This window comes from Alligator sinensis, unplaced genomic scaffold (genome assembly GCF_000455745.1).
Source record: "Alligator sinensis unplaced genomic scaffold, ASM45574v1 scaffold366_1, whole genome shotgun sequence".
In the NCBI taxonomy this organism is placed as follows: Eukaryota; Metazoa; Chordata; order Crocodylia; family Alligatoridae; genus Alligator; species Alligator sinensis.
In genome coordinates, this window is record NW_005841851.1 from 5,498,443 (window position 1) to 5,514,995 (window position 16,553).

Genomic DNA, 16,553 nt, shown 5'->3' on the forward strand with positions numbered 1-16,553 from the left:
GAGTGAGCTGCCTAGCAATTTGCAGGATGTAACACAGTGAGAAAAATCCCTTCTCCTCTCAAACCATAGAGAACACAACAGACTACATATGAGTTGTTTTCTTACTGTGTTGAGCACAAATATAATCATGGAAAAATGTGAGCAAGATTGTGTCATGGCCTGGGTGAAGTACTGGGGGTCCCAATGCCTGGGTTCAGTCTCCAGTTTTGCAGCTGGCTGGTTCTAAACTTGAGCTACTCCCTTCACATTGTGGCTCTGGCCATTTGTGAAATCGGGCTTTTTAAGGCTTGTAAAGAGCTTTTTCATGATTGTATATATTGTATATTGTATTTTTTTCAAAAGACAAGGCCAAGACTGACTAAGCTGTTGTACAGTCAATTACTTGCTCAAACAAATTGCCTCTGGGGTGGCAATTCTGGGGGCGGGGGAAGAAGGGGAACCTGACAGAGGTGGGCAGGTCTGTGGGCATTACAGTACATGCACATGGCCTGGACCTGTATTTTACAAGACAGGCATCTGGTGCACTGTGGCAATGAGTATTATGCTTATTTGGAAGTATAATGCTTATTTGGAAATAGAGATCTTCTCTGTTTAAAGGAATACAACTAGGAACAAAGAAACCTGTCTCCCCCTCCCCCCCTGCATCCCACAAGTGGCAAAGGGCATGCACATGGGTGATGTGTGAGCTGAGCTGATACAGGGTGGGGGCCAACACGACAGCTGTGGTGCATGAGGCAGCTGTGGCTTGTAGGTAGTATCCAAACAGGATACAAGCCTGTCTTCTCTCTCCCAGGACTTATCAGCACTGAGAATAGTTTGTTATTGTCGAAGGATCTTTGAAGACAATCCTGGAGCTGTTAAGACATGATAAGGTTATCAGTGGAGGCATGTCTGCGTTGGGCTGCAGCATTTCTCCCTGCAGGGCAATTGTTTTGCTATTTAACAGCGATTTATCCATGTCATAACATGGTATAATGAGAGAATTTGTTACCAAAGAACTCACCATAATGCACCTCTGCTCTTCCAGAGCATTTTTATTTCCCAGGCATGTTTGGGACTGCCCGGGAATGTCTACATGAAAGGAGCCCTTGACAGGAATTGTCAGTGTGTTAACACCTGGCCAGGAAGAAACCCCCAAAATAAACCTTGTTTTGCCATTTTCAGCAGGCAATGTGAATGCATCAGATCCTAATCGCACACAGGAGTGTTGTTTACATGGGCTGGCGCTAAACAAAAGGGTAGAGCTTCTCTGTTCCAGCTGCAAGGATAGGAGATCAGTATGTTTCAGCCCGTATTTGAATCTGGTATACAGACCATGTGAAACCTGGTGTATAGCCTAAATTGTTTCACCTCTGAGATTGGCCTGAGCACGTTGTCAAACGCTGTCATTAACATAAGATCTGAATATTCCCCGAAGATGCGTATTGATAATGTCATGCATTGCTTTTAAGTGCTTTTATAATGGGAAGCTGTCACATCTGCACTAAAGTCATGCAGGGTTATATCTGTGTGACTCAGAGAGGCAAATCTAACCCTGACTGCAGCATTCATCTTCGTGCTGTGCATACACCATGTTCTGTCAGAGACCCCGCTTCAAACAGTTTCTCTGTGTCCCTCTTGATTTCAGTTCAAAGCTACCTCTCTGCCTGGCCTCGATTCCTAACACCCTGCTGGCTCAGCCTTCCTTTTGTGATGCCTCCACACTTGCTCCCTGGCCTCTTGCACAAACGCACCCTGTTGATGAAAGCCATCTCCTCTGCTGCCCCTGCAACCTGGGGGAGTGTTAAACTTACTTTCCTTGCTTGTCTCTTGGCCTCTTTTCTCCCCTGCTAGTACTTCACTTGGTAGCTGCTTTACCTAACCCTGCAAGGCCTCTGGGGAGGCAGCTTGCCAGACAGAAGCCAGGTAAAATAAAGTCCATGCCGGGTTCTTTCAGTGGGATGGATGAGACATCTGCCGAGTTTGCTGAAGCTCAAGTTTTGCAGCAGTTTTATATAGGAAAATGCTTGCAGGCCTACAAAAACTGTTAGAAACGAGATGGTAAATGCAGCTACTAATATTTGCAAGAAGTCACAGAGTAAACAAATCTGGGGGGAGGACTCGCAAGTGAAGTCCCCTCAGGTGGGGTGATCAGTACTGCTGGTGGGAATGGATAAACGCAGAACTGTAGAGCAGCAGAGCCCTTAGGAAAGCTGCATTCTGGGAGCAGGTATGATAAAGAATATGTCTTGTGGTGGGAACAGGAATTGCCCAATTCACAGTGCCCTTTTGTTGGGCTAGTGTTGAAATGATGTAGCCATGACAGGGCAAGAATGATGCAAGGCAAGGATTTTGGGGGGTGATATCTTTTATTGGACCAACAACATGGTTGGGATAAAATTATCACTCGGAAGATATCACACCCCCTTGTTGTGAAAAGCTCCAAGCAAGGGGAAGCCAGGGGCCCGTGTAGGGATGTCAGGTCTAGATGCCATGTTTAGCCTGTTGTGTGTGTATGTGTGAGACTGTGACTCAGACCCCCTATCTGACATTCACTGAGTGGAAAGGTCACCAGATGTGTTTAAGCACTGTGTCTAGTGAAACGTGGTGTATTTGTAGGAGCTTTGCTAGCAGAGCAAGGGAAGTATTTATTCCCCTCTGTTCTGCACTGGTGAGGCCACATCTGGAGTACTGTGTCCAGTTTTGGGGCCCCCACTATAGAAAGGATGTGGACAAATTGGGGAGAATCCAGCAGAAGACAGTGAAAATGGTGAGGGGCCTGGGGCACATGACTTGTGAGGAGAGACTGAGGGAAGTGGGCTTATTTAGTCTGGAGAAGAGAAGACTGAGGGGGGATTTGATAGCAGCCTTTACCTACCTGTAGGGTGGTTCTAAAGAGGATGGAGCTGGCCTCTTCTCAGTGGTGACAGATAACAGAACAAGGAGCAATGGTGCCAAGTTGCAGCAAGAGAAGTTTAGGTTGGATATTAGGAAAAACTCTTTCACTAGGAGGGTAGTGAAGCACTGGAACAGGTTACCAAGAGAGGTGGTAGACTCTCCATCCCTGGAGGTTTTTAAGGCCTGGCTTGACAAAGCCCTGGCTGGAATGATCTAGTTGGGGATGGTCCTGTTTGAGCAGGATGTTGGACTAGATGACCTCCTGAGGTTCCTTCCAACCCTAATTTTATATGAATCTGTGATTCACAGGAATTGCAGGAGAGTGCCTTTCTGGTAGAAGTACCCAGCAAACACTCCCTCTGACAGCAAGGGTTCTGGGCTCCAAGTGTCTGTGCAAAATAGGAAGGTGTTGGAAGTGCAAGCTCCCCTCTGAGAGGCCCATCCCACATACAATGAACCACACAGAACTCAGCTTGTCTACAAAACTGAGTCATCCCTGCCAGGAGGCAGAGCCCTGGTTCCAGGGAGTCTGGAGATTTCAAACCAAAAACCCAAACCACTAAATCACCCTCTATTGTGGGCATGTGCCATCTCCATGTGCTTTAACGTGTGCTCCAGTAGAGGGTTTGCAGGATTGATATCAACGTGCATATGCGCACATTGTATGCAGCAACTATAACCTCCATCGCACACGTGCACACAAGTAGCTAAGCTCACAGAGCAGAGCCAGCGGTGTCCCATCAGCATAGACACACGCTGCTAGATCACCTACAGTAGCAGCACTTGGGGAGTTAGTGCTAGTTGCCCTAAAAACCAAATGCACCTGTGGCCAGGCTCCATTTATGCAGCTTTTCAGACCCAGGGTCCTGCAGACCTGGTGGGAAGCTCATGGAGCTGAGAGAAGAGATATGATCAGTCTCCAAACACAGCAGAAGTTACTGCAAAGGGGAAGGAATCAGCTGCTGTCTAGATCCTCTGGGGGCAGGGCAAGGAGCAGCAGCACTGGAGAGTTAGGTTAGACCATGGGGAAACTCCTTCAACCTGCAGAGAGAGCAAAGCTCCAGAATCAACTCTGGTTTTGAGGACAGGTGGGGCAGGTATTTGGCAGAACTAGAATGCCTCAAGCCAATTCTGCCTATTTTCTCCAAGTCTGTGGTTACAGGCATGTGCCTGGCAGTAAAACCCACTGTGGCCTCAGCTCTAAGGAAGACTAGGTGAATAGAAGCCAGTGTTACATGGTCAATGCAGCAGAACAAACACACCAGGCCATGTTCATTGCCCATGGGTTACCAGCCCTCTGCAATCTTGCTTGCAGCAGGGCTTTGGTGCAAGGAGGCATGACTGACCTCTGCGTGTTCATTTTGAACATGAAGGCCAGCTGCAACCTCCAGCCCAGGCCTCTGTCTGGTGGAATTTTCTGGGCTGAGGTACATGCTCAAGTGCCCTGAACACTTCCCTCCCCAGGCAGCGCTGTGTGCACTAGAGGCAGTTTGGGGGCAATGCAAGGGAGAGCATGGGCATCTCAAGGGCTTGCTCATTCATTGAGCATGAAAGCAACTCCCCATTGCCTAGGCAGGCTCCCCCACTCCAGGCTTGCTGTAGCTCTGGGGTCCCATGGGGCACTCATGTCACCACCTCTGGGACTGAGTGGGCCTTTCCTCTTCCTAGCAGACATGTTGTTCTGCCACCTGCACAAGCCTGCCTGTGGAGCTGCTCTTCAGCCCATCCAGCTCCCCAGCATGAGCCTCACAGCTGTCACCCTGCGAGCTAAGGAACTGGATTTCCCCCATGATAGGTGTGCCCACTGAGTCACAAAGGCTTGCCCAAAGCCCTGCCATGAATCACTAGCAGAGCTGAGGGTCACTCAGCCCCATTCTTTACCAGCTAGACCTCCCTGCTGAGCCCCTTGGGCAGGCTGACCTGAGCCACAAGTCACACCTAGTGCTGAAGTGTTGCTTGGTGCATGGATGGTGCTGAGCTGCTGAGGGCCATCTCTCCCCAGCCTCTCTGCATTTCTCTCTGATTTTGGAGATCAAAGGCCCTGGCTTCCTACTGCCTGCAGACAGCTCTTCCTCAGCCCTCACTGTCCCCAAACTCCACACTGGGACACAGTACATTGGGATATGATCTCCTCCCACTCCCAAACATACCCTGAGAGGTATTCTCCACCTCCCAGCTCCACACTCAGCCCTAGCTCAAGCTCTGAGAGTTGGAAAGACAGCAGCTGCCCCAGGTCTGAGACTCTTCTCCCTCAGCCCAGCTGCACTCACTCAGCCCATCACCCTCCAAAGAAAGAGCTCCCCCTTCTGCCCTCACGCCTCTTATACCCTCTGCCCTGCAGAGCTTTGGTCCCAGCCTGCCCCACTCTGGGCTTTGCTGCACTGAACGGAGACACCTGTGTATGTAGGTGTAGGTGTGTAGAGGGGTTAACCCCATCCTCGCCAGGCCTTAATCAAGCCAAGCTCTGCCTTTTGTCCATTTGAGGGAGTGGGCCCTTATCTGGCTTCTGCACTAAAGCAGGAGCCTTACAGGGTCTTGGGTTCAGTACATAGGATGGCTTGGAGGTGCACTAATTACTGGGGCACCTGCCTGCTGGTATAGAAGTATATTTGGGGATAAAGGTCATGGTATTAACCCTGTTGTCAAACCAGAGTTACAGGAAATAATGCACTTAGCAGTTCCCTGCAAGGGGACCACAGGCTTTTGAGGCAAGCCCCACACCTCCCTCGTGCCTCAGTTTTGCTGCTTGCATGTTGTGGGTAAGAGTGCTTGCTCGAAGTGGCAAATGCCTTCACCATCCTCCCATGCAGGACACCATCTCCATAGACTATTTATTAACAGCTCACAGCTTTTTGGTGCCAAATCCAGTGTTCCCACAGCTGTGCCTGGCATGCTTGGGGGGTGCCTGTGTGCCTCTCTGGACAGAAGCCCTGGGTGAAGTAGTGTTCGTTTCCCTTCGGAGCACCTATTGCACCTCCAAGATCCACAGGGAGATAATTTCTGGGGCAGTAAAGTGTTTTCACTATCCGTGTGTCCTATAGTCAGCCCTACATGGACAGCACACAACCCTTCACTTGGCCTGAAGTACATATGAAGTCCACTGTGAAGATGCAGTGCCACATCAAATATCTTCAAAGGAATCCTTTGCTGCTAAGGCAATTCCTTAGCCCCGAAGTGGTTAAGACAACAGGCAGCAGGCAGCTTTATCACCAGTAGTTATTCCCTGACTGGCAGGTTGGCACTTTACATGGAGCAGGCAGGAAGCTGACAGCAGCTAGTTAAGAAACTGGAGGAAAATCAACCTTCACCTCTTAGCAGGAGGCACCATGGTGCAGGGTTTGGTTGTATATCATTCAAGACTGGGCTTGGCAACAAGATCACTGAAAACTAAAAATTCCCAAAAAACTAATTACCTTAAACTGCTGGTGAACTCCAAGCTAGGAAAATTTATCCTGAGCCTTTGCCAGGAAATAAAATATCATTGTTTCCATTCATGCACTCAAGGGGCCAAGGATAGGCTGCAGCACTTGGTGGACGGTTGGAGCTTGAGATGGGAGAGGAAGAGCCCTTTTAGACTGCAGACCAGAACGTGTGCCAGGGCAGGGCTGGTACCTGCAGTCCCTGTTGTGCTGTTTTGGGCAGCCCAGCTCCAAGTCTCAAGCCATGGGGCTTCCACTGCTGCCCATGGGCTACTATTTCAGCACATGGCCAAGAGGTGGTTTGTGATGCTTCAGCTAATTAATTTGGTAGGATGCTGGCCTTGCTGGTAACTGCCTGAACTGGGGCTCAGGGGGCTGAGCCTGCTTCCCAGTGCTGCCAGTGGGGCCCTGTGAGGCATGTATAGGCCATCTGCATGGCTTCTGCAAGGCTCCTGAGGGCACCACTGCTGGGCAGAATGCCTCCCTGTTCCTGCCCATGCCCAAGCACGAAATGGGGTGCCACGGCCCTGCTCCTGCATGCTGCGTTTCTAGGTGCTTTGAGACCAGGAGCAAGACAGTCATGTTTGTACAGGGCTGTGCCTGGTCTAAGGAGCCCAGGCACAGCCTAAGATCAATGCAGCTCAGCTGCTTCCCCTTCCAGCCTGCAGAGCCACCTGGCCTCTTTCAGGGTTGCAGTGAGGCCACCCCTCACTGGAAAAGAGAGCTGCCATTGCACAATGCCTGGCTTCAAGCAGGGGGAGCTCTGTTGAGGAGGGAGGGCAGTGGCAGGCTCTTTGCCTGTTGCCCCAAGTTTTCTGACAGGATGGAGCAATGAGAAGGAAGGTGGCTGTAAGGGAAAGCCTTTCCTGAGCTGACCCCTGTGCAGCAGAATAAGCTGGGCTCTTCAAGCAGGCTCTTTCCTCCCACCTTGCTGCCTGCAGCCCACCCATTGCGGCATGTCCTGGCACATCCACTCCAGGAGCCAGCTGGCACTGTGCAGCTCCTTTTGCTCCCAGTGAATTGCTGGGAGCCCAATGCAATGCTGCCTGTTCCAGCATGTTGCAACAATCCTTCCTTCCTTCCCCTCTCTCCCTAAATTCCCTCAGACCTGAGAAAGGAGGCATGCCTCAGCACAGGGTGGTGCCCCAGGGGGCAGCCCAGTGACCTTGGCAGAGATGTGGGGGTAGTGAGGGAGAGCTCGATGAGCTTCCAGCTGGGCCAAAGTCTTGTCTCCGTGTCCAGCATGGACAGAGCCTGATCCATGGAGAGAGGCTTAGACAGATCATCTCCCACAAACCCAGTTGTATCCTGGCTGCTGCGGCATTCAGTTCTGCTGGTGGGTTTCTTATGGGAAAAGGAGCTTTGTTTCTTTCTAAGGCCCTCTTATAAGCCTGCAGGCAAAGGTGCAATGGGATCTAATGCATGATCCACAGAATCATGCCTCCTGCCATGCCACCTGTGCATGGCAGGAGGCATGATTGTGGGACTGTGCATTAGATCCCATTGTGTGTTATGGCCGGTGTAGGGGGAGCTCCAATCCTGGGCTTCCCCTGCACCAGCAAGGAGCAAGGTCCTGTGGCTGGGATTCCTCCCAGTTGAGGGGCTCCCAGCTGTGGGGAAGTGCCACATACCCCCAGGGCTGGAGGATCGTGGCTGCTGCATCTGTAGCTACTTTGCATGTGTAGCTGGTCTTAAGGTAACTGGACTTAATTAATTGCACAATACCTGTAAAGGGAGGGGGGAGGGGGCTATAATTGCTGTTATTTTTCTTTGCCTCACTGGGGCAGGCAGGAGACAGTAGCCAATGCACAAAGGTGCTGCTCTTCTCCAGGGCCCTGCTGGGGCAGGCACAGAGGGCTGTGGGCTGGCTCAGGCAGAACAGGGAGAGAATGAGGCTCCAGTGGCTCCTTGCATTCACTCTCCCTATGGTGGTGGAAGGGGAACAGTTACCCTTCTCTCCTGCCCAGGGCTTCGTGCTCAGCACTCCCCTTTCTGTTCTAGTACTCCCCGCTCCTGAAGAAACTCTACTGCCAGATTGCCAAGACATGTCCCATCCAGATCAAAGTGTCCACGCCACCCCCGCCAGGCACCATCATCCGTGCCATGCCTGTCTACAAGAAGGCAGAGCATGTGACCGAGGTGGTGAAGCGCTGCCCCAATCATGAGCTGGGCCGTGACTTCAATGATGGTGAGTGCTGGTCCCTGCCCTTGGTTCATGGAGCGGCTATGCAGGGAGGCCTGCATGAGAGAGCAGTTACCTTGCGGGTCATCTCACCCTGATAACGTGTCTCCCAGAGCTGCAGGAGAGTCAAGCCAGGCACTAAGCAAGGCATGGAGCCACATGGCGCCTGGTGTCGGGGGTCTGGCTAGGCTGAGACCCTGCTGTGTGAAGCAGACTGCTCTGTTGTGAGACAAGTGAAACCACCATGCTCTCTCCCAGTTGTGCCTGCTCCTGGCAGCACCAGGCTGGACTGGCAGCCCAGGATGCCAGCAGCAATTGAGTGCCCAGGGCTGGAGTCAGCACCAGCAGGAGGCTCAGGACCTGCCCTTGCCCCAGCCTCCCTGTGTTCGGACCACCTTGTGATCAAGCCAGCAGCCCCTTCTTCACGTAGGCTAGCCCACAGGCCCTTCCTCTCATGGCACTTTGTGTCTTCACAGGCCAGTCCGCTCCTGCGAGCCACCTCATCCGGGTGGAGGGCAACAACCTCTCACAATATGTGGATGACCCTGTCACAGGGCGACAGAGTGTGATGGTGCCGTACGAGCCGCCACAGGTACTCACGTGCACGATGAGGAGTGCGCCAGAGGAAAAGGGGACCGTATTGTACTTAAACTGTGGCATCGCAAGGCTGGAAGGGGCCCAGCCCAGCTCAATCCCTGCACACAGCAGGACTTGTGGTCCCTGAACCGCCCCTCTAGCCTCTGGGTGGAAGGCAGCTCCTGGCTCCTGGGCTGCCCTCAGTCCCAGTGCTCTGACAGCCAGGGCCTTTCCCCAAGATGGATTAAATCTTGCTTTGCTGCAGCTTAGACTTACCACCGGTTTCTCTACGCCCCTCTGAACCCATGGTGCCCTGAACTGGCCACAGGTCTTCTGTTCCTGCACGTTCCAGTTCCCAGCATCTTATGGCATCTCAGCAATGACCCCACCCTCTGTGCCAAGGGTCCTGGCTGCCCAACTGCAGCTGCCAGCTAATACCCCTTCTGCTGTGAGCTTTCTGGGCTGATTTATTGCTGCTGGGGCTTCTCCCTGCATTGGCTTACCCAAAGCATCTCCCCTTAATCTCCTGCAATAGTGGTACAGTTTTGTACAACCTCTTGTCCAGCTGTAAACTCCTCCGGCTGAGAAGAAAACCAAGGCAGGCTAATGGAAAGTTTAGAGCGCCCCCTGTTGTCCTATTTGCACACTTGCCATGTCCCATTCCAGCTGCATCTCTTCCAGTTCAATGCATGAAGCACTTTGGGGGCTAAGGGCCCTGAGCCAGTAACCCAGCCCCCGCTCCCAGGGACAGGTCTCAGCTCCAAAGTCAGGACTCCATTCTTTGTGCCTCCCCCGCACGTGAACCACCCCCACTGAGAGCTGCTCCTTGCACCCCTCTGGCAGCAGCCTGGAGCTTTGTGGATCGCTGCCACCTTGCTCTGCTCCAACGAGGCGTTCAGTCCCATGCTCAGTGCATCCTCCCTCTCTTGATGGCAGGTGGGGACGGAGTTCACCACCATTCTGTATAACTTCATGTGCAACAGCAGCTGCGTGGGAGGCATGAACCGGCGCCCCATCCTCATCATCATAACCCTGGAGACAAGAGAGTGAGTCTTCTTGGAGGACAGGAGGCTGCAGACCGGGGCAGCTGAGATGGAGGGTGCTGAGGGGCATTCCATGGCTGGGCAGTTAGTGAGCGGTAGGATCCATAGCAGGAGAGCAGGATCCACATAGCGCTGGCCTGCACCCCCTGCAACAGAGTGCGAGACCCCCCCTGCACCACACTGGATGCATGTGCAGTGCCCAGCGCCTTGTGTGGAGAGACATGCACAGGGTGACTTGACCTCCCAAGGAGAATGAATGGTAGGAGTGTGGGGAAGGGTGGTTCCCATGGGGGGGAGAGGGCAAAGCAGGCATGGGCTGGGTGCCTTGCCTGTAATAATTCCTGTCAGTTTTTTAAGCTTTTAAAATAATAGATCAGTGTGAAGTCAGCAATAGGCCCCCCCCGCATTAGATGCAGGCTCATTACCCCCCTGGAAGTAATACACAGATCCTCACTGCTCCCCACTATGTCCCCAGTGGGCAGGTGCTGGGCAGGAGGTCATTCGAGGGTCGGATCTGCGCCTGCCCAGGCAGGGACCGGAAAGCTGATGAAGACCACTACCGAGAGCAGCAAGCCCTGAATGAAAGCGCAGCCAAGAATGGCAATGCCAACAAGCGCAGTGAGTCCTGTCCCCACTGGGCCACGGCAGGCTGTGAGTGAGAGCTGAAACTGCTCCATCTGTTTGCTGGCTCCTAGACTCTGCTTTTCCCTCAGCTGGGCCTGTTAGCAACTCCCAGCCCCCAGCAAGGGGCTTCTCCCTTTGGTGCTCGGGTTGGAGGTGGGGGGAAGGCTGGGGCTGGGGCTGGGACCTGCAATGGGCAGACTGGGTTTGATTCCCCACTAACGCTGCCTCCCATTTCTGTTCTCAGCTTTCAAGCAGAGCCCCCAGGGGATTCCCGCGCTGGGGGCTGGAGTCAAGAAGAGGCGGCATGGGGAGGAGGAGATGTATTACGTCCCTGTAAGTGTTGCTTGCCTGTGCCCCTGAGCAGAGGGATCGGGGCACCCCCAGAGAGGCCCTGGGGTTCACAGGGCAAGAGTGGCAAGGCAGTGAGCTACCTGGCTGGGGGACAGGGCCCCATTAAGAGGCATCCACCTGGCCTGATGTTGAAGACAGGACGTTTTCTGCAGCTCTGCCCAGCAAGGACTAATGAGGCCTGAGTTGCTTGCTGAAGTCCTGAGGATGGCTCTTCCAGATGCACAGAGCCCCAGGCCGCTGCTTGCCAGGCTTGCAGCTGAGGCCCTTCTAAGGGGGGAGTGCATACCGGCTGTGCACAGAGGCTCTCTGGAAACCCAAGGAGACCAGAGTAAATGCTTCTTCCCTGCACAGGTCCGGGGCCGCGAGAACTTTGAGATCCTGATGAAAATCAAGGAGAGCCTGGAGTTGGTGGAGCTGGTGCCACAGCAACTGGTCGACTCCTATCGACAGCAACAGCAGCAGCTCCTGCAGCGGCAGTAAGTACTAGGGGCCTCCCAGAAACAGGCCATGGGGCTGGGATCAGTAGTGGCAAGCTGAGCAGCAGGGCTCACAAAGACAGTGGAAAGCCAACCTGGCCCAGGGCCTTTGGCTATAATGAGTGGCTGTAGGCGGTCAGAGCTCCCACATCCCAGACCCCACCAAGGAGCCACTCACGGTGGGCAAGGATGGGCAGGGACATTCCTTCCTCTGTCTCCAAGGGCTTGCTCTCTCTCTCCTCGGCTGACTGTGGCCCTGGCATAGCTGGGGAGCAGGTAAAGTGATACAGGTGTTCAGGTCCTGGCCTTTCTTAATACTATTTTATGCTTGCGTGCCGCTCTATACCCTGAAAGCCCAAAGCCGTGTACAAAGAGGTGGATATCCCTTCTCGCCTCCTCCCAAATAATTACAGAGAAGCCCCCACACTGAACAGAGGTGAGGAGAGGCAAGTGAATATAGCGCATTGTAGGAATAGCACCCAGATGCCCCATTCGGGTCCAAGCTTCTGGGCTGCATGGTTTCTTCTCTGTGCTCCCTTAGTGATGGGGGATAGTTACTGGCCAGGAGCTTTCCCACTGGCTGCTGACCAGTATGCCTGTAGCAGCAGCAGCAGCCAGCTCCACCCTACAGTGACAGCCACAGGAGGGCTTCAGGCTCCATTGCTTGCAAAGCCTCTGTCAACGTACTTGCCTAAGGCTGCAGGACCCATGAGGGCACTAGCAGAAAGGAGGCGTGCCTGAGCTCTCACACCATCTCTGTAACAGGCGGGGCATCCGACCGTGGGCACCTCCCTGCCTCTGCATCCCCTGGCAAGCGAAGTACCTTACAGGCTAGACAATGAATCACAGAGTCCCAAAGACAGTGATGCTATACAGAGGCTGAGTGTTCATGCCACCTCAAGCAGCCCTAGTTGTACTAAGTTAAAAGACAGCTTTTCTTCAAAAAGTCATGAGCAACCAGCTTGCACTAGTGCAGCTCAGCCCAGTCCAGCCCCAGTGTAAATCGCATTGACAGCAAAAGTCTGCCTGGATGCAGCTATACTGCTGGCTCCAACCCATCTCGGAGTCTCCACAGTAACAGCCCGGACTAACTGACCATCCTGCTGTTCTCTGAACAGGAGTCACCTGCAGTCCCCTTCCTCTTATGGGCCGGTCCTGTCGCCGATGAACAAAGTGCACGGAGGAGGCATCAACAAGCTGCCGTCTGTCAACCAGCTGGTGGGGCAGCCCCCCCAACACAGCTCCAATTCCGGGCCCAACCTCGGGCCAATGGGTAAGGCTTCACCTGGGCACAGCAGCCCCCAGGGGCCAACAGGCAGGGACAGACAGCAGCCCCGACACTGGGGACAGCAGTACACAGCCCACAAAGCCAAGCTCTGGCAGAAAAAAAACCCTCGTCCCCACCTCCGAACTCAAGGCCAAAGCAGAGCCGGTTACTGTGTTAACTTACAGCATAGAGAGGGAACCGCACAGCCCAGTATAATCTACATCAGCTTTGTACTGGGATCAGGAAGGGAGAGAAGTTCAGCTGTCCTGTGGAATTGCATCTGCTGGGCCTCACTGCTAGGGGGCAGGGGAGCAGGTAAAAAACTTGTTTGCCTTTAGCTGTTTACCCCATGACGGCTGTGGACAGACAGCACCTCAGCCAGTGTAACTTCAGTTTTACCCCCAATCCTATCTGTTGGCTGTCCAGGCATGCATACTGCTAGCACAGCTCGTCAGCCTGGACCAGCTTCTCTCACAGCCAGATCTGCAGGAGCCTTGGCCGAGCAATGCTCTGCAGGCCCAAGGGGGCCATGCTGCAACTACCTGGCTCCAGTAGCTCCCCCGAAGGGAAGCGGGGCCTGCAGCTCTTTCAAGTGCAGGAGGTCACTGCACTCAAAGTTGACCTACTCCTACACTTGTGTATAGCAGGGGCATTGGGCTTGGGGAAGGACAGTGCCCATCCATCCTCTGTGGCTCGGATGGGAGTAGACCAGACACTCACTTTGCCATTTTTACCCTGAGCACAGCTTGTGAGAGAGACTCCCGTCAGCTGTGCCTCCTGCTCTCTCTTGCACACAGGGCCTGGAATGATGAACAGTCACCCCATGCAAGCCAATGGAGAGATGAATGGAGGCCACTCATCTCAGTCGATGGTCTCAGGATCCCATTGCACACCTCCGCCGCCCTACAACCCAGACCCCAGCCTTGTCAGGTAGGGAAGCCACCGGCTGTGCCTTGTCTTTGCTGTTTTCCTTAAGCTAACTTTCAAATATCTGTCTCACAACTGGTCAACTGGCCACTGGTTCCAACTGAGAAATCACTGCTCATGAAGCTGCACACTACTCTTCTAACCTCCCTTCATCTCACCCAGCCAGCTCCCCATTAGGAATGCAAATTGCTAATGCAGAGTCCCACTTTGTTCATTAAAGTTTAATGCCTCATAGCAGGATGGGCATGAAAAGGCACCTTCCCTCCCCATCAAACACCAGCATCTGCCTTTACTGATCCTCCTCCTTCCCTTCAATACCTACCTTTGCAGATTTTCCTCTTCCCCTGTCCTTCCTGGCAATGACTGGAAATTGCTGTAAATGGTTTCTCTCTACTAGGGACAGGTTAATTTACAGAGGTAGATGTTTGATGCTTGTAGGAGGATAACAGAGGCTTCCCCAGATGCTCTTCAGACTCCATGGGGTAGCAGGGCCTCAAACTCCAGAACCGCAGCCACATACTGTCTGGAGAGAATGCCAAAGTGGTCATTGGAGAGAGAGCCTCTTGCTCTCCAGGACATGTTGGATCCAAGTGCATCCCCCTCCCTTGCTCAGGGTAGCCCAAGCAGTACCCTGGAGTTACTTCATTTTACTGAACAACATTGAAACCATGATTCCACAAACCGCACTTCTCCAATATTAATGCTTAGGGAGTTAGCACCTCCCATCTAGAGCATCCCCAATGAAACTCTGGCTAGGCATTCAGGATATTCCTAGATGGGGTTCATTGCTACACCATGATTTTTGCTTCCCACCATATTATGGGAAGAGTTGCCAAATCAGTAGAAGAAGGAAGCCTGCTGCCCTCCTCCGGCCCTCCTGGAGTTCACATAGGTTTTGTCCCAGTAATGACAGGTGAGAGCTCAAAATGTGAACTGAAGACGTTAACGCCGCTTTATTTTCCCAATTCTTTCTGCAGTTTTTTAACAGGACTGGGGTGTCCAAACTGCATCGACTATTTCACCTCCCAAGGGTTACAGAATATTTACCACCTGCAGAACCTAACCATAGAGGTAAATGCTTTGGGGAGTTCTGTTCTTACCACTTATTTCTATTGGCAGTTGATCTCAAAGGCAGGGACAAGGAATGCTTTTGCAGGAAAGGACACAGAGGTACATTAACCAGCCCTACCAGCTTTATATTCCCCAGGGTTTATACCTCCCAGTTACAAAGGCTTTCTAACCCCTCATTTGGAAGAACAGTAAGGCAACCCATAGGAGAAACTGTGGTCTTCTGTTGATTTGTCCAGGCTGCGGGAAGCAAGACCTGATATACACACAGAATAAAGGAAAAGAAATACCCTCCTTCTCCTCACTCGTTCTTTTAAAAAAATAGCACAGGACTCAGAAATCAGATGCCAGAGAGATTTCCCCTAACTATAGTAACTATGGCTGCTGCAAAGATTTCCCCTTAAGGACTGGTCCAAAGCCTACTGAGTCTCCAGAAGGATTCATGTTTGATGTCAACGATCTTTGGATCACGTTGGTCAGGCCCACTTCTAATGTGATGTCTGCCTGTGCAAACTGGGAGAAACTCTCAGCCCCAGGGAATTGCATACTGAGGTCGGAACAGGTTCCTTGTATTTCATGCCTGAACATTTCAGCCCCAAGCCCCGATATCAAGATGCATGATGCCCTAGCTTATGCTGTGATTCAGCCTGCCACTTTGGAGCATGATGAATTCTTCACAGTATATTTCTGGGCTGAAGGATTATCTGCAGAGGGAGAAGCAGTCAGCTCTGTGCAAAGCTTTCCTTCGTTTTTTGTGGAAAAGCCCTGTTCACTCAGCTGGCTGTGCAGCACAGGGCTCCCTTAGTTTATTAAGGCAATCTGAATGTGCACCTTTTGTTGACCCTTTACACCAACAACAGACTCAGATAAGCCCCAACCTCAGTATTCTGGCCAAGTCCTGCCAGAACAGTGGCCCTGATCCCAGGTCTTTCCTATGAGGTGTGCTACAATGCCATCTTCAGTCTGGTGGCTAGGACCCAAATGACAACACAGATGTCATGCAAACACAATGATTTTTCATTGGTAGCTGGGGCCAGTTGGATAACCATAGACTAGCTTTGGAATGTGTTAATAACTAACCTCCAAGAGTGAATTTTTTTAACCTTTTGAAACCCCTACATATAGCATGATTGAAACTGTACACCACGTTGTAGAGCCATGTGTCCTAGTTGATGTTTAACCCCTCATTGCTATGCTAGCTAGTTAACTCCTGTGCGAGTCTGCATTTGGTGTTAACATGGATCTCTAGCAGCTCTACGCTGCATCTAACACACAATGGGTTGGGTACATGTGCTGAGGCAGCCTCCTGCAGGCACAACCCATGTCCAAGATAATCAGGCTATATATACCGTGACATCTATAGCATTTCTTGTGCGTCGTACAGAATGCCCCTCACTGCCCATGGTGGCAGAGGGTGGCATACGAGAACCCTATGGCACAGGCTAGTGCCACAGCACAGGTCTGGGGGTCGTTCAGAGCCTTGCATGCTGCTCAAGGCAGTTTTTGCCCAAGCTGTCAGCCTCTGGGGCCTGGATTGGGGTTCATGGCTCTTAACCCAAATTGTGAACACAGTCAAAAGATGGAAGGTTGCAGGAAAACTGGGCTGCGGGTTCCCAGTAAATATCAACCTGACCATTCTCATGCTGCTCAGTCATTTGCAAGATGAAGGAACCCAGTCCCATCCCACCCCTCTTTAAAAATAAATAAATAATAATCCCATTCAAGCCATTTCCCTTCCCCAAA

The 16,553-nt window shown here is 52.3% G+C and overlaps 1 protein-coding gene across 3 annotated transcripts in view; it reads left to right on the top strand.

The window, feature by feature from the left end:
* Positions 1 to 16,553, top strand: part of TP73 (tumor protein p73) — a 74,118-nt gene that overhangs the window by 53,226 nt on the left and 4,339 nt on the right. For 2 of the 3 annotated variants that reach the window (XM_025212136.1, XM_025212138.1), the window contains 9 exons: positions 8,298 to 8,484; positions 8,955 to 9,070; positions 9,991 to 10,100; positions 10,573 to 10,748; positions 10,966 to 11,054; positions 11,424 to 11,548; positions 12,667 to 12,821; positions 13,613 to 13,745; positions 14,720 to 14,813. In XM_025212136.1, the coding sequence (XP_025067921.1) occupies positions 8,298 to 8,484; positions 8,955 to 9,070; positions 9,991 to 10,100; positions 10,573 to 10,748; positions 10,966 to 11,054; positions 11,424 to 11,548; positions 12,667 to 12,821; positions 13,613 to 13,745; positions 14,720 to 14,813 (1,185 nt within the window). The remainder of the gene's footprint in view (positions 1 to 8,297; positions 8,485 to 8,954; positions 9,071 to 9,990; positions 10,101 to 10,572; positions 10,749 to 10,965; positions 11,055 to 11,423; positions 11,549 to 12,666; positions 12,822 to 13,612; positions 13,746 to 14,719; positions 14,814 to 16,553) is intronic. The other variant, XM_025212131.1, reaches the window with a different exon arrangement.